General features: G+C 39.6%; 1 protein-coding gene across 1 annotated transcript in view; it reads left to right on the top strand.

Moving 5' to 3' along the window:
- LOC126428416 (cilia- and flagella-associated protein 43) overlaps nucleotides 1-26,141 on the top strand; it is a 218,090-nt gene that overhangs the window by 113,200 nt on the left and 78,749 nt on the right. The window contains exons 10-11 of the mRNA XM_050090378.1: nucleotides 1,359-1,590; nucleotides 20,320-20,472. Of these exons, the coding sequence (XP_049946335.1) occupies nucleotides 1,359-1,590; nucleotides 20,320-20,472 (385 nt within the window). The remainder of the gene's footprint in view (nucleotides 1-1,358; nucleotides 1,591-20,319; nucleotides 20,473-26,141) is intronic.

The raw sequence follows: 26,141 nt of genomic DNA, 5'->3' as shown, positions 1-26,141 counted from the left end.
CAACTGTTGCAGTCAATGAAAGCTGCAGTCTGGAATGGGGTAGGGAAGGGGTGTGGTTAGTAGGGTACAGGTGCAAAGGTGTGGTGGGAGAGGGGTGAGAGAGAGAGAAGAGCACAATGCATCAGGGCATGCTGGGCCTAGAAGACCACAGGACAAGGCTTCCAGTTGCAGCATCAGGAGGTAGGGAAACAGGAGCAGAAAAAGAGAGGAGCAGAGAGGTGAAGAGACTGATGTATACATTGGCAGAAAGTGGCATACAGTGAGGGTGAGGGAAAATGAATTGGATCGAGGTGAGAGGACTGAGGGGACAGAAACTGTTGGGTGGAGGGTGTGAGACTTAAGGGTATCATAGACTGGGGGCTGGATTATTTTTGGGGCAGAGAACATGTTGTAAGGATAACTCTGATTTGTGCAGTTCAGAAAAGCTGTTGGTGGAGGGGATGATCCAGATGGCCCAGATTGTGGTGCAGGCATTGAAATCAAGCATGTTATTTTCAGTTGCATGTTGGACCACAGGGTGGTCTGCTACACTCTTGGTCACAGTTTGGCAGTGGCCATACATCCTGATGGACAGCTAGTTGAAATAAAATGGTTATGGTTGCTGGTTATGGTTATTTCAAACTAAAATATCACATTCAGGAAAAAAAAAACTGCGTGAAGAGTTGGAGTATTCAGTGAATTATAATAATTTTCAAATCAATGAAAATAATAAGTTTTTGAAAATATAATGGAATTTGGTATATAAAAAATCTACTCACCAAGTTGTGGCAGAGAAAACATTTATAAAGGTATTGAAATTTGAAAGCTTTGGGAGCCAGTGGCTCCTTCTTGCAGAAGGGTTGAAAGTGGTGGCAGACAGGTGCAGATAAAGGAATGGTGAGATATGGAAAATACGGAGAGTTTGGAGAAGTCACAAAGACGTGGCATTCTGGGTGACTTCTCCAAACACTCCCCATTTTCTAAACCTCAACACTCCTTTTTCTTCACCCATCTTCATTGCCCTTCAACTATTCTACCAGAAGAATGAGCCACTGGCTCTGAAAGTTTGCAATTTTCAGTATCTTCATAAGTGTTTTGTCCTGCCGCTGCTTGGTGAGTAGATAATAATTTTTCACTCACATCAGAGAATATGAGTTCAAAATAAACAGAAATATTAGTTAGGGTTATAACTTCATCATTTGATAATGATCTAATATTATATAGTTGTGTTATGTCGTACAAATTAAAAATTAAAGAATTCATTTTCTTATTACTGTTTCAGTTAGACCTTCTAGGCAGCTACTGAGAAAATTACCATGCTCAATGACATAGAACTGATACACATTTAATACACTAACTCAATACCATTCATTCTTCAGAAAGAGACCCAAGATGCAACAGAAAGCACAGTTGTCTGTTGTTCTCCTGAATGAGCTGTCACAAAATTCTTTGACAGCTGATAAACCATCGTTCTTGCCACCTGAATATGTAGATTTCCTTAAAGGATTGGACAACTTAGATAATCACTCACACGCACCACCCAACATTGATGAGGATACATGGAATACACTGTGTCGAGTGAGGCGCACAAAAATTGAATGTGAGCTAAAGGTGAGTACTATATTGCCAACATATTTTGAGTCAGCTCTTAAAATTATATCTGTGATTCTCCAGACTGACATTCTGTATGGTTCTTGTAACTGAGGTCATCCAGACAATACTGACTATTTTATTGTGTCCATTTCTTATGTTAGTATTTCTATGGGATCAGTTTCCCTTATTGTGAGAAATGACATGGTTAAAGGACTTTTCTTGTTGCAGTGTTACAAGTGATATGAACTTACTATAGTACATATCATACAGTTTTCCTTACATGTGTCGAATGAAAATGAAAGAAATGTAAATACGAACAATGGAAAAGTTTTTTGGATGTTTTGCAATGACTGTTGAAAATTTGATATTTTCACCCTTGTGAGAATAAGTAGTTTTGCTTAGGTTGGCACCATGAACACTCATGATAAATTAAATTATATATAAAAGAATTCCAATTTAACAACATAGTATTGAAGAAAACATCTTGCTAATTATGATATTGCAGTGCCTGTGTTATTCTGATGATGATGCAATGTGGCAACCACAACCATTATGAGACACATCACAAGAATTTGGAATTGCGAATAATGACTACCATCAGCTGTAGAATGGAATGATGGCAATGAAAATTTGTGTCGGACTGAGACTCAAACTTGGATTTGCCGCTTATTGCAAACGGTTGTGTTACCATTTGTCTACCTGTGCACAGCTCACAGCCAGACCCAAGATTCCATGGTTTACAACATATGGAAGTTGTGGTCTGGCCGTGAGTCATGCACGGATAGCCAAATGGTAAGGCGACCACTCTCGATAAGTGGTAAAATTTTCACTGTTGTCATTCCATTCTACATCTGATGGTAGTCATCATTTGCAATTGCGGATTCATCTAATGTGTCTTGCTAGTTAGGTTGTAGTCAAGATAGACACAAAGCCCAAGTCTACCACTGTGGTACAAGTGTATATGCCAACAAGCTCCACAGATGATGAAGAGTTTGAAGAAATGTATGATGAGATAAAAGAAATTATTCAAATAGAGAAGGGGGATGAAAATTTAATAGTCATAGGGGACTGGAATTCAACAGTAGGAAAACGAAGAGAAGGAAAAGTAGAGGTGAATATGGAATGGGGGTAAGGAATGAAAGAGGAAGCTGCCTTGTAGAATTTTGCACAGAGCATAACTTAATCATAGCTAACACTTGGTTTAAGAATCATGAAAGAAGGTTGTATACGTGGAAGAGACCTGGAGACACTGGAAGGTTTCAGATACATTTTGTAATCGTAAGGCAGAGATTTAGGAACCAGGTTTTGAACTGTAGGACATTTCCAGGGGCAGAAGTGGAGTCTGACCACAATTTATTGGTTATGAACTGTAGATTAAAACTCAAGAAACTGCAAAAAGGTAGGAACCTAAGGAGATGGGACCTCAACAATCTGAAAGAACCAGAGGTTGTAGAGAGTTTCAGAGAGAGCATTAGGGAATAATTGATGAGAACAGGGGAAAGAAATACAGTAGAAGAAGAATGGATAGATTTGAGAGATGAAACAGTGAAGGCACCAGTACGTAAACCGAGCGAGGTGGCGCAGTGGTTAGACACTGGACTCGCATTCGGGAGGACGACGGTTCAATCCCGCGTCCGGTCATCCTGATTTAGGTTTTCCGTGATTTCCCTAAATCACTCCAGGCAAATGCCGGGATGGTTCCTTTCAAAGGGCATGGCCGACTCCCTTCCCCGTCCTTCCCTAATCCGATGAGACCGATGACCTCGCTGTCTGGTCTCCTTCCCCGAAAACAACCAACCAACCACTATGTAATAAGAAGAGGGCTGGTAGAAATCCTTGGGTAACAAAAGACATAGAGTTTAATTAATAAAAGACGAAAATATAAAAATGCAGTAAATGAAGCAGGCAAAAAGGAATACAAATGTCTCAAAAATGAGATTGACAGAAAGTGCAAAATGGCTAAACAGGGATTGCTAGAGGACAAACGTAAGGATGTAGAGGCATATATCACTAGGGGTAAGATAGATACTGCCTACAGGAAAATTAAAGAGACCTTTGGAGTAAAGAGAACCACTTGCATGAACATCAAGATCTCAGATGGGAAGCCAGTTCTAAACAAAGAAGGAAAAGTAGGAAGGTGGAAGGAGTACATAGAGGGTCTATACGGGGGCAATGAACTTGAGGGTAATATTATGGAGATGGAAGAGGATGTAGATGAAGATGAGATGTGAGATACGATACTGCATGAAGAATTTGACAGAGCTCTGAGAGACCTAAGTCGAAACAAGGCCCCGGGAGTAGACATTCGATTAGAACTACCAGTAGCCTTAGGAGAGCCATCCCTGACAAAACTCTACCATCTGGTGAGCAAGATGTATGAGACAGGCAAAACACCCTCAGATTTCCAGATGAATATATTAATTCCATTCCCAAAGAAAGCAATTGTTGATAGGTGTAAAAAATTACCAAACTATCAGTTTAATTAGTCACAGCTGCAAAACACTAACACAAATTCTATACAGATGAATGGAAAAACTGGTAAAAGCCGACCTTGGGGATGATCAGTTTTTATTCCATAGAAATGTTGGAACACATGAGACAATACTGACCTTACAACTTATCTTAGAAGATATATTAAGGAAAGGCAAACCTACATTTCTAGTATTTGTAGACTTAGAGAAAGCTTTTGACAATGTTGACTGGAATACTCTCAACCTACATTTCTAGTATTTGTAGACTTAGAGAAAGCTTTTGACAATGTTGACTGGAATACTCTCTCTCAAATTCTGAAGGTGGTAGGGGTAAAACACAGGGAGCGAAAGGCTATTTACAATTTGTACAGAAACCAGATGGCGATTATAAGAGTCGAGGAACATGAAAAGGAAGCAGTGGTTGGGAAGGGAGTGAGACAGGGTTGTAGCCTCTCCCTGATGTTATTCAATCTGTATATTGAACAAGCAGTAAAGGAAACAAAAGAAAAATTCGGAGTAGGTATTAAAATCCATGGAGAAGAAATAAAAACTTTGAGGTTCGCTGATGACATTGTAATTCTGTCAGAGACAGCAAAGGAATTGGAAGATCACCTGAACAGAATGGACAGTGTCTTGAAAGAAGGATATAAGATGAACATCAACAAAAGCAAAATGAGGATAATGGAATCTAGTCGAATTAAGTCAGGTGATACTGAGGGAGTTATATTAGGAAATGAGACACTTAAAATAGTAGATGAGTTTTGCTATTTGGGCAAAAAAATAACTGATGATGGTTGAAGTAGAGAGGGTATAAAATGTAGACTGGCAATGGCAAGGAAAGTGTTTCTCGTTTCTGAAGAAGAGAAATTTGTTAACATCGAGTACAGATTTAAGTGCCAGGAAGTCTTTTTCCAAAGTATTTGTATGGAGTGTAGGCATATATGGAAGTGAACCACGAATGATAAATAATTTAGACAAGAAGAGAATAGAAGCTATCAAAATATGGTGCTACAGAATAATGCTGAAGATCAGATGGGTAGATTATGTAACTAATGAGGAAAATCATAGAGGAAGACCAAGTCATGAATACACTAAACAGATTCAGAAGGATGTAGGTTGCAGTGGTTACTCAGAGATGGTGAAGCTTGCACAGGGTAGATTATCATGGCGAGCTGCATCAAACCAGTCTCTGGACTGAAGACTACAACAACAATTATAGATCCTTTTCCAATGTCAAACTGTTTCAGTGACTTTTTCATAAATGTGGCAAAATCAGAAGTAGATATGACAGCCCACCAGGACAAAGTAGATATCAACTTTGTAAATATAAAACAAAATGCAAGCATTAAAACATTCAAAATAATTATCCAAAAAGATGTAGAAGATGCTATAGTGTGCTTAAAATGCCAGAAATCAACTGGGTGGGATGAAATTCCAACCACTGTAATCAAGGATTGAAAACTTTCTTATAGAAAACGGTATTATAGCTGGAAATCAATTTGGAATCCAAAAGGGAAAAAACACAATAAATGCTATCAGGGAATTGACTGAAAAGATAAGCTCTGATTTAGAGAAGGGTGAAAAGGTCACAGACATTTTTTTGTGACTTGGCCAAAGCTTTTGACTTGGTCAATCTCTTACTAGATAGAGAGATATGGGATCATGGAGAGGGCATTACAGTGGTTCAGATCTTATTTGCCTGAAAGAAAACAGAGAGTTATTCTAAATTCAAGTGGAAAAAAATCATTATTGGACTGGAAAATGATTTGTGGCGTGGTCCCCCAGGGCTCAGTTTTAGGGCCTTAATTTTTTTCTGCTGCACATGAATGATTTAACTTTAAGCATTGATGTTCACTGTGTTTTATTTGCAGATTTAATTGAAAATGACAATTTAGAACAAATTCATGATACTGTGGAAAATATAATGTGAAACCTAGAATTATGGTTTCATCAAAATGGATTAAAACTCAATGTCACAAAAACACAATCAGTGTAGTTCAGTGCTAAAACATCATGAGAATCTCTGATAAAAATAGTGCATGGTGATCAACAAATGACTGAAGCAAGTTATGTAAAATTTATGGGTCTAGATCTTGACAAAATTTAAATTGGAAGGCACATGTAGACTTATTAGCAAACAAACTAAACAACCTAGCTTATGCGATGAATGTCTTATCTGGTTCCACCCTTATGGACACCAGGAAGATAGTCTACCACAGCTACTTTGAAACTATAATTAAATATGGAATAATTTTCAGGAGAAACTCTACAAACAGCTTGAGGTTACTTCACTTCAAAAGAGAATCGTAAGAAACATGTGTTTAATCCAAAAAAGAACATCATGTCACCCATTATTTAAAAAAATTAAAAATACTGTACATCTCATATCTTTCATATTTAAAAATCTACACTGAGTTGACAGTTTTCATTTCAACCACAACTACAGTACTTGTCACAGACATAGTTTCAAACTTCTCTCTCATAATTTAAAACTTTATGCTATGCTCAAACAACATTGTACACGGATTAAAAATTTACAAGAAATTAAATAACACAAATCTGTTAAGTATGCGGCCTGACCCACTAAAAAGATTGTTATTTAAAACCCTAATGGAAAAGTTTATTACTCAATTGAACTATTCATGCAGGGCAGTTTGGCATTTTGAAAAGGAAAGAAACAATAAAGATGATCTATTGTAGAATGAATTGTTAATATATTGTATAAATTTTATTGCAAGTTGCTAATTGATCATATGTGTAATATATGTTCTTATTGTTTCTGTATAAAAATTCAGAAATTCCTGCTTAAATATGTTAATTATTATAACCTTATTTTTTAAAAGTAATTTGACATGTCTCCAGTACTGAAATCTGTGATTTGCAACTGTACATTATGAGACGATAAACCACATTCTACATTGTATCATTTATTAGTGTTTCTTCCCATTCCAGTCATTTATTTACTAAAGGAAAAATTATTGTTCAAAGCTACAATGGATGCTATAGTTAATTTAATCTTGTCTTCACAGTCCCTTCACGAGTGATACATAGGGGGTTGTAATATATTCCCAGACATTGGTTAAAGCTGGTTCTTGAAAGTTAGCAAGTAGACTTTCTCAGGTAGTTTATGTTTACCTTCAAGAGTCTACCAGTTCCCTTTCTTCAGAATCTCTGTGACACTCTCCAATGGACTAAACAACCTATGACCATTCATGCTGATGTTGTTTGTATTACTCAGTACTCCCCATTAGTACTATTTGTAGCAGGCCAAACAAACTTGTGCAATATTCTAGAATGAGTTGTGTGAGTGATGTGTAAACAATATCCTTTGTAGACTGGTTGCATTTTTCAAGTACTCTACCAATAAACTTAAGTTTTCCACCAGTTTTACCCATGATTGAGCCTATGTGATCATTCCATTTTACATCCCTACAAAGTGGTACACCCAGGTATTTGTATGAGTTGGCCAATTCCAACTGTGACTCGTTGATGTTTTAGTTATTATTTTTTTCATTTTGTGAAGTGCATGATTTTACATTTTTGAGCATTTAAAGCAAGTTAATTGCCTTTGCATCTCTTTGAAAATTCATCAAGAAATGTCCTAATATTTGTGCAGCTTCTATCAGGCATTAATTCATTATTGATAACTGCATCATCTGCAAAAAGTCTGAGGTTACTATTAACATTGTCTTCTGGGTCATTAATATACAACATGAACAGCAGGGTCCCAAAACACATCCTTGGGAAACCCCACAGTTACTTCTTCGTCTGATATGACTCTCCATCCAAGACAACCTGCTGCATTTCCCTTACCAAAATATTCTCAATCCACCCACAAATTTCACTTGATACTCCATACAGTTGCACTTTTGACAATTAATATGGATAAGATATTGAATCAAATGCTTTTTGGAAATCAAGAAGTACTGCATTTACCTGAATGCATTGATTCAAAGCTTTCTTTACATCATGTGAGAAAAGTGTGAGTTAGTTTTCTATTGATTGACTGAGCAAGGTGGTGCAGTGGTTAGCACACTGTGCTCACATTTGAAAGGATGACAGTTCAAACCTGCATCTGGGAATCCAGATTTAGGTTTTCCATGATTTCCCTAAATTGCTTCAGGCAAATGCCAGGATGATTCTTTTGAAAGGGCATGCCTGATTTACTTCCCCATCCTTGACACAATGTGAGCTCATGGGATGTTAAATACAATCTCCCTTTCTTCCCTCCATTGATCAATGTTTTCAGCACACATGCTGGTTGCTATGGAGGAGGTCATTCTATTCAAGATACCTAATTGTGTTTGAGCTCAGAATATGTTCTAGGATTCTACAACAAATCAATGTCAAAGACATTGGCACTTCTACTACCCTTCTTGTAGACAGATGTGACCTGTGCTTTCTTCCAACTATTGCCCATGGATTTTTGTTTAGGGATCTATGATAGATTACAGTTATAAGAGGGGATAGCCCCAATAAAAATTCAGTATAGAGTCCAATAGGGATTCCATCAAGTCCTGGAGGTTTTGTTCAATTTTAACGATTTAAGCTGTTTCTCAACATCACTGATGTTAACACTTATTTCCCTCATCTTTCAAGTAATATGAAGATTAATCTGGGGCAATTCTCCTGGGTTTTTATTTATAAAATAACATTTAGAAAAGCAGTTAACCATTTCAGTTTTTGCTTTACTATCCTGAATTTCAGTTCCTATCTCATTCACTAGTGACTGGACACTAACTATGATGCCACTAATAGCCTGTACATATCATCAGAATTTCTTTAGATTTTTTTGAAAAATCATTTGACAATATTCTGCTACAGCTGGCATGGACAGCTTCACACGTTGTTCTCTTGACAGCCAAACATGTTTCATTCAGCATGTATCTATCTATAGTCCCATGTTTTGTTTCACACTACTACAGTAGTCTTTGTTTCTTTATAAGTTTCTTTCTAGTGACTGTATAGCAATGAGGGTCCTTCCCAGTACATACTGTTCTATTGGGTATGTATCTATCCAGTCCATGGTCTCTAAACTCGAGCTTTAGTTCTTCTACGTGATCCTGTCCTGTGCTGAAAGTTTCAAGTTCCTCATTCAGGTACAACTCTACTGCTGATTTATCTACTTCACTGGACATATATAACTTTCTACTTGTTTGAGTTGTCCTTTGTACTTTGGTAACTGTTGTGGCCACAACTTCATCATCACTGATAACAATTTTGATGCGGACATCTTCAAATAGGTCAGATATGTTTGTTGCCTTTAGACCCAATGTATCTCCATCATGAGTGGCATTTTGAACTATCTGTTCTAGGCAGTGGAGACACATCTGGTGGAAAACAGAATCATCCAATTATTATTTTATGCCCGTTCCTGATACTGAGACTTGCCCGAACAATCTTGCATGGATTATCAATTTCTGTGGTAGTGGATTTGAGTTTCTTGTCTACTGTGACAAAATAGACTACCTCCATTTCCCATCCTTTCAATATTTCCCCCCCAAAATGTCACTGCTATCAATCTTAATTTTCAATAAGCTTTTTGTCCCTTGTATTATGTTAGCTTCATTGCTTTTCAGGAGTGCTTCAAACTCTGGCATTTTGTTAAAATGCTTTAGCAGTTAACTACTAGGATTTTAATACTCTTGCCTATTTGGGGGGGGGGGGGGGGAGGCATTATTCCAGATTTCACACTTATACTTCTGTGTCTCCTTAAGTTTTCCTTATCTAGACTAGATGGATAGCTGCAAAAAAAGAAGAAGAAGAAGAAGACCACTTTTGTGCACTGCACACACGGTCAGCTACCTGGGGTAGCAGCCTCAAATGTGTAGTGCATACCATACCCACTCAGTAGGATCCTACAGTTCTCAACCCAATGGCACAAGTTCAGGGATTTCCTGCCTAGCTTGATTTAGGACCTTTGAAGTCTCTGGTTCAGTTCTTCCATTCAACTTAGAAACAGGGGGCCACAATCTGTTCTGAGCACAATGCTATAAAGGAGCTTCATCGAAACCCTCTACAGCAGTCCTTCTCCAGAAGCAGAAAACACACAAAAACTCACTCAAACATGGATCATGCACACATTCTTACTGTCTATGGCCATTCAGGATCAACGGTGAGCTGCATCTGTGTCTGATGATAGCAGCTATCCAGGGTGTGTTGTGGGATAAAGAGGACGCACCTTAGTTGTCATGTTTCTTTATTGTTGTTGGGCCTTCATGGGACAAACAGCTCATTAGTTGCTTGTTGAGCATGGCAACATTAAGAAGTCTGTCTGCATAAAAAGGCCACTGCCCAACTCTGGCCAAGAAACAGCTAGACCACTTAGTTACTAAACATGCTGCCCAACAAGATATACTTCACTGCAGTGACTGCTTCTCATCCTGCACCAAATGGATTCTTCCTACCAACACCAGCTTTTCTTAATTGCACAAGTAGTGCCTCTCCCTACAACATATTCTTCAATCTCGTAGCCCTGCTGGCCTCAATCTTCATTAGTGCCTGTCTCCACTCCCTTCCATACTCCCGGTCCTGCACTATGCAGTCCTTCTATTCCAACAATTCACTAATAGTGTTTTACCCTTCTCTCTGTGTTTCTTCTCCCCTCTCCCCTTCCCCCAACACTGCCTCTCGACTCTGCACCCTGTCCCCACTGCATCCCTGCTTGTTCTCATAGCAGCACATCATCTTCTCCCAACACTATCCCTCCCTATTCCCTATCCCTATCCCATGCCTCCTCCATACACCCACCATCCACCCCAGATTGCTGCTCTCATCAGACACAAGGGCACTTGAGTGGCCATAGATAGTAACTATGCATGTGTGAGTTGTGCTTTTCATTGTGTCTGTCTATGACTTTTCATACAGTGATATATGCGCTTGAATAAAAGTGAAAAATACTGGGTGGTCAATAATAGTCTGAAAAGCTTGTATAGGTGTTGCAAGGGAAGTTGCACTGGATAATAATTGTTAAGAAAAAAACTCTATACACTATACCATTCCTGAGTTATTTAGTATTGAAGTTAGCCTACAGTTACAGTTTATTGTGTGCACAAATTCAGCCATCCCACCAGGGACAGTGTCACCCAACTTGTTCTCCATTTGGTTTCCTCAGATCAAAGAAATATAGTTTTTGCTCACCTAACTTAAATTTATCACTTACAAAATAGGCAAATTTTAACTGTTAAAGAGCATTTGAACAGCTGGGACCATACGGATCTGCAGATGTCTGTGCAGTGTTCCATTTTAGCACGTACAAGTGCTTGAATTTGCACATGCAATGACCTGATTGGCCAACTTCAATGCTAAATAGCTCAGAAATGGCACAACATACCAAATTTTTTTCTTAACAATTATTTCTCAGAAGAACCTCTCCTGCAACACACTTCCAAGATTTTCAGGCTGCTATAGACCACCCTGTATATACCGTACACTGCATCCTGTTTATGTTGCTAACTTTTTGTCTAGAAGCAAAACATAACATATATGAAGCAAATGTTGTTTAGCTGGAAGGCGAACATTACCCAACAAGCTTGTCTTTTTTGTGACTTCATTTATTAAGTAAATACCAATGGCACTATGTATCCTTTAAACACCACTCTTCATTTTTTATTCTGTGCTCCACTTCCTCTCCTCAAAAACTCTTCAAAAATGTATCACAATGTACAAATCACAACCTTTATGTTATTAAAAATCTGTCACAATACTGAGTTTGATTCTACTATGTTAGTATACAGTGCAGTACTCAGGGTAACTCATGGTAACATAAACCATCCCCTTGCTTTAGTTGACAGTAAACAAATGGAAACATGAGTAAAATGCACACCAGCCACTCAATTGACCAACTTAGTTGAAGGTTTGTGTGAATACAGTGCACACCAATAGAGAGAATTTATATAGGCGTACACACACACACACACACACACACACACACACACACACACACACACACACACACACACACAACTAGGCCACCTAGGGGCAGCATATCTGCAGTGATAGAAAGCCCCTTGCCCAGTATGCCAAGGCTTTCACAAAGGCCTTCACAGACGGGCACTATCCTCCAGAACTAGTCTGCAAATATCTACAAGGAGTGGCCCTTTTATCACCCAGTCTACCCCAGACTGGAACAAGTGAACCACACTCTTTGTAGAGGCTTTGATTATCCACCATTGTGCTTTGTTATGAGGGACATCCTACTCAAGATCCTTCCCAACCTTCCTAAAGCAGTATTCCATCACCCACCCAACTTTCATGACACCCTAGTCCATCTCTATACCACTCCAAATCCCACCCCCTTGCTGCAGCGATCATATCCCTGTGGCACACCCAGATGTAAGACCTGTCCAGTCCACCCACCCAGCACTTTCTATTCCAATAATCCTGTCACAGGTTTATCTTACCCCATCAGAGTCTGGACCATCTGCAAAAGCAGCCACATCAAATAGCAGCTCTGCCATAATCACTGCACAACTTTTTATATTTTTTGTATTGGAATGACTACCACATGCTGTCCACCAGGATGAATGACCACAACCAAAGTGTTATCAAGAGCAAAGTGGACCACCCTTTGTCACAACATACAGCTGAACATACCATGCTTGACTTCAATGGCTGCTTAATAGACCAGGCCATCTGGATCCTCCCTTTCATCACCAGCTTTTCTGAACTGCACAGATGGGAGTTATCCTTAAAACATATTTTCCACTTCCAAAACCATCCCAGTCCCAATACATGTCCCATCACCCTCATTTGTGTGCCACTCTCTTCCAGTGCACCCACAGATTTTTTCTTGTTCTCTCGTCCTCTCCTTTTCCATTCCCCCCCCCCCCCCCCCCCCCCCCCGCCCCTGTCCCCGTCCTCTTTCCCCAAAACCTCACAATGCTGCACCTGGCACCCTGCTGCCATCTAGACCCTTCAGGCTCTGCCACACAGGTTCAGATTCAAATTCTTTATTAGTCATTCAGCATTGTTACATGCAATAGACTTCATCAGTTCACTTAACCTATTAATTTTACAAAAAAAAAAAAAAAAAATTACATATTTAAGTTGATATTGGGCATTTCTAAAAATTCTTCTAATGAATAGAATGGATTAGTTAACAAGAAGTTATGAACATTGTCTTTAAATAATTTGTCAGGCTTGATTGACCCATTTTTAGACAATTTGTTATTATTTTAATTGCCATATACTTATGACTATTGTTAGTTTTAGCTAATCTATTTTGTGGCAACAGCAGAGAAGTACACGTTCTTGTATAGTAGCCATGTCTTTCATTTGTTACACTTAAATTAGGTAGTTCAGCAAGTATGTAGTTAACACTGTCAAGAATATATAAATTAATTACTGTTAAAATTCTATATTTAGTGAACAATGGTTTACAATGTGTTCTATTATCTACCTTAGCCATTACTCTGATTGCTTTCTTCTGGATCACCATAATTTCATTTATGTTTCTTCCGTTTCCCCAGAGTATTAACCCATACCTTAAAACAGATTGAAAAAAGGCAAAGTACGCTGTCCTTACATACTCAAATGTCACACAACACATCAGTCTCTTCAACAAATATATAACTCTTGACAACCTAACCACTCTGTGATCAACATGAGAGTTCCATGTTAGACTGTTGTCAAGTACAATACCTAAAAACTTTGCCTTTTGTTTTTCTATTTTTGTAGTCTTTGATAGACTGAACCACATATTCTGGGTCTTTTCCTCATTTAATAGCAGACCATTGGCATTAAACCATGCTGTTGCATTTTCTTTTGCCAATTTCATATCACTTACAAGGTTATCAAGTACATGGTTTACAGATAGAAAAGTTGTGTCATCTGCATACATATATGTCTTTACATCTATATTTCCTGGTAAGTCATTTATGTGTACAAGGAAAAGAAGTGGTCCCAATTTAGATCCCTGTGGCACTCCATGTGCTCTTCTCTGCCGCCATCCGTACTCTGCTATCCCTTCCCCTCCCCATCCCATTCCAGAATGCTGCATGAGAGTTGCATTCTGGCCACAGTGGCTGGAGATAGTGCTCATGTATGCATCACTTGTGTCTGCTTGTGTCAGTGCGTATGTCTTCTCTGTTCTAAAGAAGGCTTAGCATGAAAGCTCGATGTATAACCATTTTTTTCTTGTGCCTGTGACTCAGTGTGTCATCATCTTTTCACTTTATGGTGAGCAGCAGTGTGTCCTTTCCATAAATTGTTTTATTATTATTATTTATCACTTCAAGGGGTTTGTCACAACTTATTCATAAGACTTTCATTTAACTGTGAGAAAGGTGAGGTTAATTTAGAGGAGCTTTGGTTTATGATATAAAAATTTCCACCTTTTTTGTTACAAAATAGTGAGAGAGGGCAAAAAGGTACTATAATACTCCAAAATTTTTGAGCTTGCTGCAGTATTGTGCAACTAAGGAAGGTACAAGAAAAGCTATTTTTTGCAAAATGCCATAATAAATGGACACCTTCAGGATACAGTTTTCTGTTGTAAACATGAAAAGGATAGATTGCTAGTCGCTGTAAAGCTGACACATTGAGTTGCAAATAGACACAATGAAAAGTTGTTAAAAAGTGAGCTTTTGGCAAAAGCCTTCTTTACAAAAGAAAACACAAACACATTCACAACAACTGGCACACCTCATGCACACATGACCACTATCTCTGGCTGCTGTTACCAGAAAGCAACTATTGCATTCGTCAAAAGCAGCAATCTGGATAGGTGATGTGAAGAGGGACAGATAGCAAGTTACAGGTGGCAGCAGGGATGAGTGCTGTCTGGTGGAAGTACAGGGACTAGATGGTAGCAGGACTAGGCTTCCAATCCAGCATGAGGAAACTGTGAGGGAGGGAAGTAGAGGGGGAGTGGGGTGCAGAAAAGTAGAGTTGCTGAGAAGGGGAAAAGATCAGTGGGTTGGTTGGCAGAGACTGGTGCACAATGAGGGTGAAGGGACATTAATTTGGAGGAGGAGAAAGGACAAAGGTGACAGAAACTGTTGGGTTGATTCTGGTACAATTTTGGGGGCAGAGAACAAATTGTCAGGACAACTTCTATGTGTGCAGTTCAGAAAAGCTGCTGGTGGAGGGGAGGATCCAAATGACCCATGTTGTAAAGCAGTCACTGAAACAGCTTCAGACTCCAGATCCGCTACCTTATTCCTAATGACTTTATCCACACACACAACTACTTCTTCTTTGAACAGAAGGTATACAAACATCCTCATGGCGCCTTTCTACGCCAGCCTGTTCATGGGACATCTAGAGGAAACCTTCCTAGCCTTCCAAAATCCCAAACCGCTGGTCTGGTTCGGATTCATTGATGATACCTCCATGATCTGGACTCAGGACCATAACACCCTGTCATCATTCCTTCACAACACCAAACCATCTCTCCCATCTCCTTCAACTAGCCCTCCCCAACCCAGTGTGCCTCCTATCTGGACATTGATCTCCTCCTCTCTGATGGCTCCAGTCACACTCTGTCCACATTAATCCCACCAACTATCAACAGCCTGGGCCACCTGTAAAAGCAGTCATGTCATATACCAGCTCTATGCAGTTATTGCAACTTATTATATTTTTTGTATTGGTATGACATCCAACCAGTTGTCCACCAGGATGAATGGCCACCACCATACTGTGGTCAAGAGCAAAGTGGACTACCATGTGGCACAACATGCAGCTGAAAATGATTGATTTTGATGGCTGCTTTCACCACCAGCTTTTCTGAACTGCATAGTGGAAGTTATCCCTGCAACACACTCCCTGCTCCTGAATGTATCCCAGCCTCAACTTATAGCAACCTACTGTCCTCACACTCTCCATCCAACAGTTTCTACCCCCTCCGTCATATCATCTCTCCCTGCTCACATTCCCTCATCCTAACTGTCTGCCAGTCTTTGCCAATGATCCCACTGACCTTTTTCTCTTTCTCTGCTCCTCTGCTCCCCCCCCCCCCCCACCCCCTAATCACAGTTCCCCACAACTTCCCAGCACTGAACCTGCAGCCTTGTCCTGCTGCCATCTAGTACCTGCACAGTCCGCTACACAGTGCTCTGTTCTGCCTCCATCTGTACCCTGTTACCCCTCTCCCTACCCTGCCCCACACTGAATTTCCACTTTATGTTCTGGCCACAGTGGCTGAAGATAGTGGTCATGTGTGCTTATTGTGTTTATATTTGTGCAAATGTGTGTGTGTTTTCTTTTCTGAATCAGACTTGGCTGAAAGCTCAATTTGCAACAGTCTTTTCATTGTGCCTGTCAACAACTCAGTGTGTCATCTTAAGAGTGAGTAACAATCAATGCTTTTCATAATATTGTTGATATTACAATCTGGACTTTCCATTGCAGAATGTTAATAATAATAGTCACAAAAAAATAATTATAATAAAATATAGTTCTTTAAGCATCACAAATACAAAAAATCACCAACTCATTTCTACACGGTGTGTGTCTAACTATTGCCATCTAGAACAACTACGAAAGTATGATAGTAGCTGAAAAGTTTGTGGGACAAAAGTTGCATGGGACAAAGCGGGCCATAATATGACGTTGGTTTTTTGTTGTTAGGTAGGGTCGCTTCAGAGATATGAAGGTCAACTTTGTTTTTTTAGAGGGGTGCTATAATTTGCTACTTATTTTCTGATAGCGGCTATCGAGTCGAATCCAATGATGAATAACAGTAAGGTTTTTGAGGGTCAGTGAAGGTCAAAAAGGTGGCATGAGTGTCCATTTACTGAAGGTGTTCAAAGTGATGACCATTGGTATTAGTGCAGTGGTGCAATCTTCTTATCATGGATTGAGTGGTATTCCTTATCACTTTGGCACTCTATTGAAGCACGTGCTCTAACAATTCTCTCTCATATATGGTGCAAATAGTAGATATTTGCTGAATATGGCGTATCCGTTTAAGGTGTCATTGACATGTAAACACTATTCGATGGTTTCCCAATACAACACTAACAGTAATGGTAAGACTAGTATCGTCGAATCAAGTGAATGTGACTGATTTATTCCTTCGAAGAACAAGTCAATATGCTTCTTATTTATGGTGAATGCCAATGAAATTCAGTGGACCTAGAGACATACGCTGAAAGATATCCTCAACATACTCACCCTACATGCTGTACATTTAAATATGTGTGTGATAAATTGAGAACAACTTGAACTTTAATGCATCAGAAACATATCTGGCCAAGGAAAGTTACTAATGAGGAAACAGAAATTGGTACTCTTGCCTCTGTGGTCTGAGATCCTTGTGTTAGTTTGTGTCAAATCATAAGGGAATCTGGAGTGAGCCAGGGTAGTGTTGTTCGTGTTCTGCATTGCCATAAATTTCATCCTTACCATATCAGTCTCCACCGAGAATTAACTGGTGTGGATTGTATGCATCTTATTGAATTCTGTTGAAGGGCTCAACTTCAGATTCAGAGGGATGACACATTTATTAATTTGATTTTATTTATTGATGAGCCTACATTCACAAAACATGGAAATGTTAATTTGTATAACATGCATTATTGGGCAATTGAAAATCCACATTGGCTGCAGCAAGCTGACACCAAAAACTGTGGTCGGTGAATGTACACTCCTGGAAATGGAAAATAGAACACATTGACACCGGTGTGTCAGACCCACCATACTTGCTCCGGACACTGCGAGAGGGCTGTACAAGCAATGATCACACGCACGGCACAGCGGACACACCAGGAACCGCGGTGATGGCCGTCGAATGGCGCTAGCTGCGCAGCATTTGTGCACCGCTGCCGTCAGTGTCAGCCAGTTTGCCGTGGCATACGGAGCTCCATCGCAGTCTTTAACACTGGTAGCATGCCGCGACAGCGTGGACGTGAACCGTATGTGCAGTTGACGGACTTTGAGCGAGGGCGTATAGTGGGCATGCGGGAGGCCGGGTGGACGTACCGCCGAATTGCTCAACACGTGGGGCGTGAGGTCTCCACAGTACATCGATGTTGTCGCCAGTGGTCAGCGGAAGGTGCACGTGCCTGTCGACCTGGGACCGGACCGCAGCGATGCACGGATGCACGCCAAGACCGTAGGATCCTACGCAGTGCCGTAGGGGACCGCACCGCCACTTCCCAGCAAATTAGGGACACTGTTGCTCCTGGGATATCGGCGAGGACCATTCGCAACCGTCTCCATGAAGCTGGGCTACGGTCCCGCACACCGTTAGGCCGTCTTCCGCTCACGCCCCAACATCGTGCAGCCCGCCTCCAGTGGTGTCACGACAGGCATGAATGGAGGGACGAATGGAGACGTGTCGTCTTCAGCGATGAGAGTCGCTTCTGCCTTGGTGCCAATGATGGTCGTATGTGTGTTTGGCGCCGTGCAGGTGAGCGCCACAATCAGGACTGCATACGACCGAGGCACAAAGGGCCAACACCCGGCATCATGGTGTGGGGAGCGATCTCCTACACTGGCCGTACACCACTGGTGATCGTCGAGGGGACACTGAATAGTGCACGGTACATCCAAACCGTCATCGAACCCATCGTTCTACCATTCCTAGACCGGCAAGGGAACGTGCTGTTCCAACAGGACAATGCACGTCCGCATGTATCCCGTGCCACCCAACGTGCTCTAGAAGGTGTAAGTCAACTACCCTGGCCAGCAAGATCTCCGGATCTGTCCCCCAGTGAGCATGTTTGGGACTGGATGAAGCGTCGTCTCACGCGGTCTGCACGTCCAGCACGAACGCTGGTCCAACTGAGGCGCCAGGTGGAAATGGCATGGCAAGCCGTTCCACAGGACTACATCCAGCATCTCTACGATCGTCTCCATGGGAGAATAGCTGCCTGCATTGCTGCGAAAGGTGGATATACACTGTACTAGTGCCGACATTGTGCATGCTCTGTTGCCTGTGTCCATGTGCCTGTGGTTCTGTCAGTATGATCATGTGATGTATCTGACCCCAGGAATGTGTCAATAAAGTTTCCCCTTCCTGGGACAATGAATTCACGGTGTTCTTATTTCAATTTCCATGAGTGTATGATGTGGGATTCTTGAGGACAGAATTATAGGCCCCTATTTCATCAAAGGGAATCTTAACGGTAGGAAGTACACCATATTCCTGCAAGAAAGATTAGGTCTGTTATTGGAAGAAATACCTTTAGGAACAAGGAATAGAATGTGGTATCAACGCGATGGGTGTCCGGTACATTTTTCGCTGATGGCTAGAGATGAGTTGCAGAGACAATTCCCAAATCATTGGACTGGACATGGAGGAGATGTGCCGTGGCTGGCTCCTTTGCCAGACTTGACACCTCTGGATTTTTTCTTGTGGGGATTCTTAAAATACATTGTTTATAAAGACGTTCCAACTACACCTGAAGATATGCAAGAGAGAATTGTCAGAGCATGTGCTCCAGTAAGTGTTGAAGTGATAAGGAATACCACTCAGTCCATGATAAGAAGATTGCAGCACTGCATTGACACCAATGGTCATGATTTCGAATGCATTCTGTAAATGGACATACTTCAAATGCATTCTGTAAATGGACATTCAAGCCAGCTTTGTGACCTTTGTTGACCTTCAAAGACCTTACTGTTGCACATCATTGGATTCATTTCGATAGCTGCTAGCAGAAAATAAGTACCAAACTATAGCATCCCATTTAAGAAAAAAAAAACAAAGTTGACCTTCACATATCTGAAGCGATCCCACCTAGCAACAAAAAACCAACATCATATTATGGCCCCCATTGTCCCATGAAACTTTTGTCCCACAAACTTTTCAGCTCCTATCATACGTTTGGAGTTATTCTTGGTAGAAGTAGTTAGTGCCTCCCCCTGTATGAAAAAATGTCAGTTTCAGAAGCTTGCCTAACTCTGTATGAATTTCTTTGGACACTCATGAATCCAGATATTGCCATCGTCTCATGTGCTACCACTGAATAAGAGATGATAAGAGATGATGTGGCTCTTAGACAAATGTGTTCCAATAAAAAACTTGTACTTTCATTCCAAATATCCTTATCCAATAAACAAGTTGCATTTTTCATTGTATTACCTGTGTGTTCTGGAAAATGATCCTTAGTAGTATTGATATCTTCGTGCTGCTTCACTTTTTCTTAGGTTAAAAACTGCATTATGCTTGTTATATGCTTTACACCATCACAAGAACTTCAGATACAACAACTCTCATTCCATCATTAGTTAGAATTATTTATTATTTTATTTTGATTCATACCTACTTTTGTAACATTACCAAGATGTAAAAATGTAGACCAAGATATTTCTTCTATTTTAACAGATAAAAGCAATGGCACTGGAATTAGCTGAAGCAGAAAAAACAGTGGCTGTATTTCAGAAACAGCTAAGTGCTGAAAAAGAAAATCATGCAAAATTATTGTCCAACCTTAAAAACCTGAGAGAGGAAAAACTTTACCAGTGCCATAATATGCAAGTAAGTGGATATGCACTTGTAGTTTCATTGAAGAAAGTGCTTTCATAGTCTTCTGATATCTGCATTAAATGTCAGAGATATCACACTATCAATATTATTGCACATAGTTACACAGGGATTTGTGAATATTGCAATCCTCAGAAATAATGTCCCAAATGAACCCATATTTGTAAGATGTGCATAACAGAGTATCTGCAGTAATAAATGAAAGCTAATAAAAGACAATTTAGACATTTGCCCAATGGTGCTCACTCATGTTTTACCAGGTATCAAAGTCAGTTTTATATTGTAAGAATACACGCCATATGGTTGATTTCCCTGTGTAATAATTTACCCATTTCAAAAGTTGCATAATCATTTAATGTAATACATGTAAAAAGCTAGTATGAATATTTTCTAAAATGATTCAATACATTAACAAAATAAATGACTTGTTGAGTAAATTCTCTGCAATGAGAGCCTGGAACAAATGATTACAGTTGGAAATAGTGAGAGTGTATTTGAAGTGTGAGGTAGAAGTATATAACAAGCCAGAATTCATGGATCTTTGATCAATAGTAAATTATAATACTAAGCCTGTTTGATGGAATTTATGATTCCATTCTTTTTACAGTGAAGTTTAACCTAAAATTGCAAATCTGAAGTATGAGAAGTGAGGCTAAGGGATAGTGTATTGTATACAAATATTTATTTAAATTTCACACTTTTCTAATTTTTTCTGTAATACATTATTTTTATTTTTTATTGAACTCCATTTGTCTCATTTGCCTGTGGCCTGAATTCATGATAAACTAATCATTCAAAGTCAAAGAAAACTGTCATCATGGGTTTGATGTTTGACCTGACCTGGCAAACTTTTTTTGGTCTGGGAGAACCTTTCCTGACCCACTGTGAAGATTGAACTTTGGTCTAATATCAAGTCTCATCACCAGTTATGATTCTCTTAAGGAACATTTCATCCTCATTTGCACGAACCAAAAGCTCTTCACAGATTGCGAAGCAAAGGTCATTCTGGTCTTGACTCATGAGCCATGGGATGAGGTTGGTGACAACACAATGCATTCCAAGATGCTGTGTCAGCATTTCATGACACGATCCAGCTGAAATGTAACATTCTCAGCAATCTCTTGTACAGTCAGTCTTCAATTGGCATGCACAGTTTCATTGATGTTCCTGACATGAGCATCATCGGTAGACTTTGAAGTGTGTCATGAATGAGGGTCATTTTTAATTTCCTTCTAGCCATTTTAAAAACATTTGAACCATTTGTAACACTGAGTATGGCTTAAGCACTCATCACCACAGGCTTCCTGCATCGTTTGGTGTGTCTCTGTAAAGGTTTTCGTGAGTTTCATGCAAAATTTAATGCAGATGCATTGCTCCTCTAACTCTGCCATCCTGAAATTTGCAAACTGCCCATCATAATGTTCTACTCAATACAGCACTGAACAATAACTAACAGACATATAATTATGAAACTTCTGGAGGTTGAACATTAAACACAGGTGTGTGCAGGGATTGCAACTGCATTACACTCCAACGCGTCATTGGCACAAAATTATGAATGTTCCAGAATTTTTGAACAGACCTCATACTTCATCAGCTTCCTAATTGTCCAGAACCAGTCCATAAGCTGGAAAAAAAAACAACCACCATGGGTAAGTGGGAATAAGATTCATGCTCTGAGGGTTCCGTACAAACTTAATTATGTATACAGATGGTTCTTCTACAGGTTTTGATGAGTGAGTATCTATTGAAATATATGACATAAATGGCCATATCATTTGACTGCATTCACTTGGAAGCTTAAATATTTTACAGTGCCAATGAACCGTAGACCTTAGTGCCTAACATAAAATTCTACTTGACACCTCCACTCGTTCCTGAGAAAAAAGGGCTAACCGAGAGACAGAAAAACTGACAACAAACTGATCTTACAAGGGTTCTGTTTTTAATGTTCGGGCTACAGGACCCTTAAAATGATCTAAACTTAACCTTTGAAGAAATCTAGAAAGTCGAAAAAGAAAAAAAAAAAAGCAGGAGAGAGGCGGGGAACATAGATACATCCACTACATAGGAAAGACAATGAACAAGATATTAACTACTACAGGTGAACATCTTTGCTACAAAATGCATATTAAATATTTTCCTAAACAGAGCAGAAACCATGCTGGACAGTCATATGGGTGAATGTCAAGGTGGTTTTAGGGAGGGCAGGTCATGTTCTGAGCCAAGTTTTAATCTGAAGTCAATAATTCATTATACATTACTGAATTCAAATGATATTGTAGTAATGTTTGTTGATTTCCAAAAGGTCTTTGATTTCACTGATAGACAAACTATAGCAAAAGTAATTTAAGAATTGTGTGTAAAGCCTAAATTAGCAAATGTAATTAATGAAGCACTGGCATACAAGGTATCTAAAGTGAAATTTATGGAAGAAATTATCTCAGTCCTTTGAAATAAACACAGGTGTACAACAAGGTGATGTCCTATCCCCAACTGTTTTTAATTGTGTTATAGAAAAAACAGACATAATTTGGAATGAAATCTTAATTAATATAAGTTTTCACCAATAATGTTGCAAATAGGAAACAAAAATATTGGAGTAAACTGCCTTGCTCTTGCAGATAACTGTGCTATACTTCCTGAAAATGTGACTTCTGCTATAACACAAATTAATCTGTACCAATAGGACTGACTTAAGAATTTCTGCAGGAAAAAAATTTACAAACATTAAAAATGCACCAGAATTTCTGGAACCAGCTTTTGGCCAAACTGAAAGGCTATAAAATGTAAATACCTCAGAGATCCAAGAAAATGAGTTGGAGAAAGCTACTGTAGAGGAAAGGATACATAAAATGGTAAGGGCATATGGTATAATTAAAGCCCTTTACAACAAAAAATGTGTGTCTAGAAATGAAAAAATAAGGCATTACAATACAGTAGTGAAGCCAGAATGTCTATATGCAAGCAAATGTCTGGCATGAAACTATAATTCAGATAACTGGTCTGTGCACCGTCATGCATGGTACCAATATGTTCCAAAAAGCTAAGTGTGAAATATAATTCTTCAGGGTGTCATATCTCAGTTCCTATTGCCCACAGAGATAAAAATCTAATTGTTTTGGATTGCCCTCAGCCCCAAAAATTTAAAAATTACGCACTTCTTCTAGCCCAGACAAATTCACGAAATTAGATGGTGCCTTTGTGTTAGGTGTGGTCTAGCATGGACCTCAGGCAGCTTACAAAAGCACCATTTGTTTGTTTCCAGTTCCACAGGTTCAAAGTTACCACACTTATGCAAAAAAACTGCAAAAACCAGTTTTGGCCATTTTTGCACCATGGCCCACAGTTATCAAAATAACTGCGCATTCTTTAGACATACACTTAGAAATGCTATTTTCCTGTTTTCAATAATCTGTATTCATTATCCAGTTGAAATTTGTACCATATGTTCATAAGATGATGTTCTCAGGGAACCCTGAAACTTTTTTGATATCATTAACTGCTACTGAGATCCATAATTTAAAATTTACCACACTTATGCAAATAAAATATGCAATTAATATCCAGTCTAAGGCATAAATGTAGTTGTGACTGACAGTGAACATGTAACAAAAGTTCTAGGGCCACCACATGGTCACAGACCTATGTGTTTAGTCAGTGTTCATTCACCAATAAAGTTCCATGATGAACTGTTTGTATAAGGTGCACATACACAACTGCAGTGACATTAATGGACCCAAAAAGGTCTTAACATCCCTGAAAAGAACTTGAAAGGACTGCCAAAACTTATGTTAAACTGGAAAAATTGCGAATTCAGTAAATTATTTCTGAAGACCTTTTAACTCTTTCAAGATATTAATTGTAAGCAGGAAATTTTCGATGAATTGTTACTGATGAGCAAAGTATCCAGAAATATGTAAGGCAAATGATTTTATGTTACCCTTATATTATGCATTCTTATTTGTTATTTATATGTGTTGAAGTGTATAAATGTATTGAAGTATATAAATAAACTGTAAAAACTTTACTGATATTCAGAATTCGTTTTATATGTGCAGCACACCTTGATATAGTATGGAAACAAACAGAATCAGTGGAAAAATGGACCTGTCACAGCATAGAAAAGGTGAATATGTTCCCCTTAAAACACCATGACAGAAAAGTGAGGAACCAGCTGCTTCAATCCTCATTCGACCTTCCTCACCAAAAATTTGGGCATGTGAACAAATTTGCAATTTTTTGTGCTGAGAATAGCAGACAGATATTGATGGTAAAAGAGAGAGGTGATAGGGAGTGTGGAAGAGAGGAAGTGGTAGTGAAAGAGAAAGGGAGATGGCTGAAGACAATAGCAATTGGAGATAAGACAGATGAGTGGCGATTCAGCGTAGATCCCTCAGAGTGGTTGGTGGGTCACATCATCCATAAACAGCCCTTTTCAATCTATATCAATGTTCGATAGGGTTCATGTCTGGAGAAGATGCTGGCCACTCTAGTCGAATGATGTCATTATCCTGAAGGAAGTCATCACAAGATGTGCATGATGGGAGCATGAATTGTTGTCCATGGAGATGAATGCCTTTCCCAAATTCTGCCAATATGGTTGCACTATCAGTCAGAGGATGGTATTCACATATCGTACAACTGTTACAGTGCCTTCCATGACCACCGGCAGCATATATCTGCCCCACATATGCCACCGTAAAACAGCAGGGAACCTTCACCTTTCTGCACTCGCTGGAGGGTGTGTCTAAGGCATTCAGCCTGACTGGGTTGCCTCCAAACATGTCTCCAACAATTGTCTTGCTGAAGGCATATGTGACACTCATCAGTGAAGAGAACGTGATGCCAATCCTGAGCAGTCCATTCGGCATGTTGGGCCCATCTGTACCACGCTGCATGGTGTCATGGTTGCGAAGATGGACATCACCATGGCTGTCAGGAGTGGAGTTGATTGGCGACTCCATAAGGTGCTGTGTGCACAATGACCATATACATGAAATTAGAAGCAAGGTCAGTGTTGGCCTTAATTTTGATGGTTTATTGACAGAAAAATCGATTTTCAGTCACATAATGATCATCTTCAGTGCTGTAGTGTACAAATTAAAACTCATAGTCACTGGTGTCAAGTTGTTATCAGTAACCAAAGCTATGAAACAATCACAATACCAGATGAGTGGCGATTTAGCGTAGATCCCTCAGAGTGGTTGGTGGGTCACATCATCCATAAACAGCCCTTTTCAATCTATATCAATGTTCGATAGGGTTCATGTCTGGAGAACATGCTGGCCACTCTAGTCGAATGATGTCATTATCCTGAAGGAAGTCAGGAGTTATTGTGATTGTTTCATAGCTTTGGTTACTGATAACAACTTGACACCAGTGCCTTTGAGTTTTAATTTGCACACTACAGCACTGAAGATTATCATTGTGTGATTGAAAATCGAGTTTGCTGTCAATAAAACATCAATGTAATGTCCAATGCTGACCTTCCTTCTAAGGAGTGAAGTTGCACATCATGCAGCCTATTGCTCACAGTTTGAGTCATAAAATGATGTCTTGTGGCTGCATGAAATGCATTATTCAACTTGGTGGCTTTGCTGTCATGGATCCTCTGAACCATAATCCAATGCTAGGGGTCATCCACTGCAGTAGTAGCCCTT

This window comes from Schistocerca serialis, chromosome 1 (assembly GCF_023864345.2).
Source record: "Schistocerca serialis cubense isolate TAMUIC-IGC-003099 chromosome 1, iqSchSeri2.2, whole genome shotgun sequence".
NCBI classification, from domain to species: domain Eukaryota; kingdom Metazoa; phylum Arthropoda; class Insecta; order Orthoptera; family Acrididae; genus Schistocerca; species Schistocerca serialis.
Note: the sequence above shows the minus strand (reverse complement) of the source record. Positions and strands in the feature narration are given on the sequence as shown.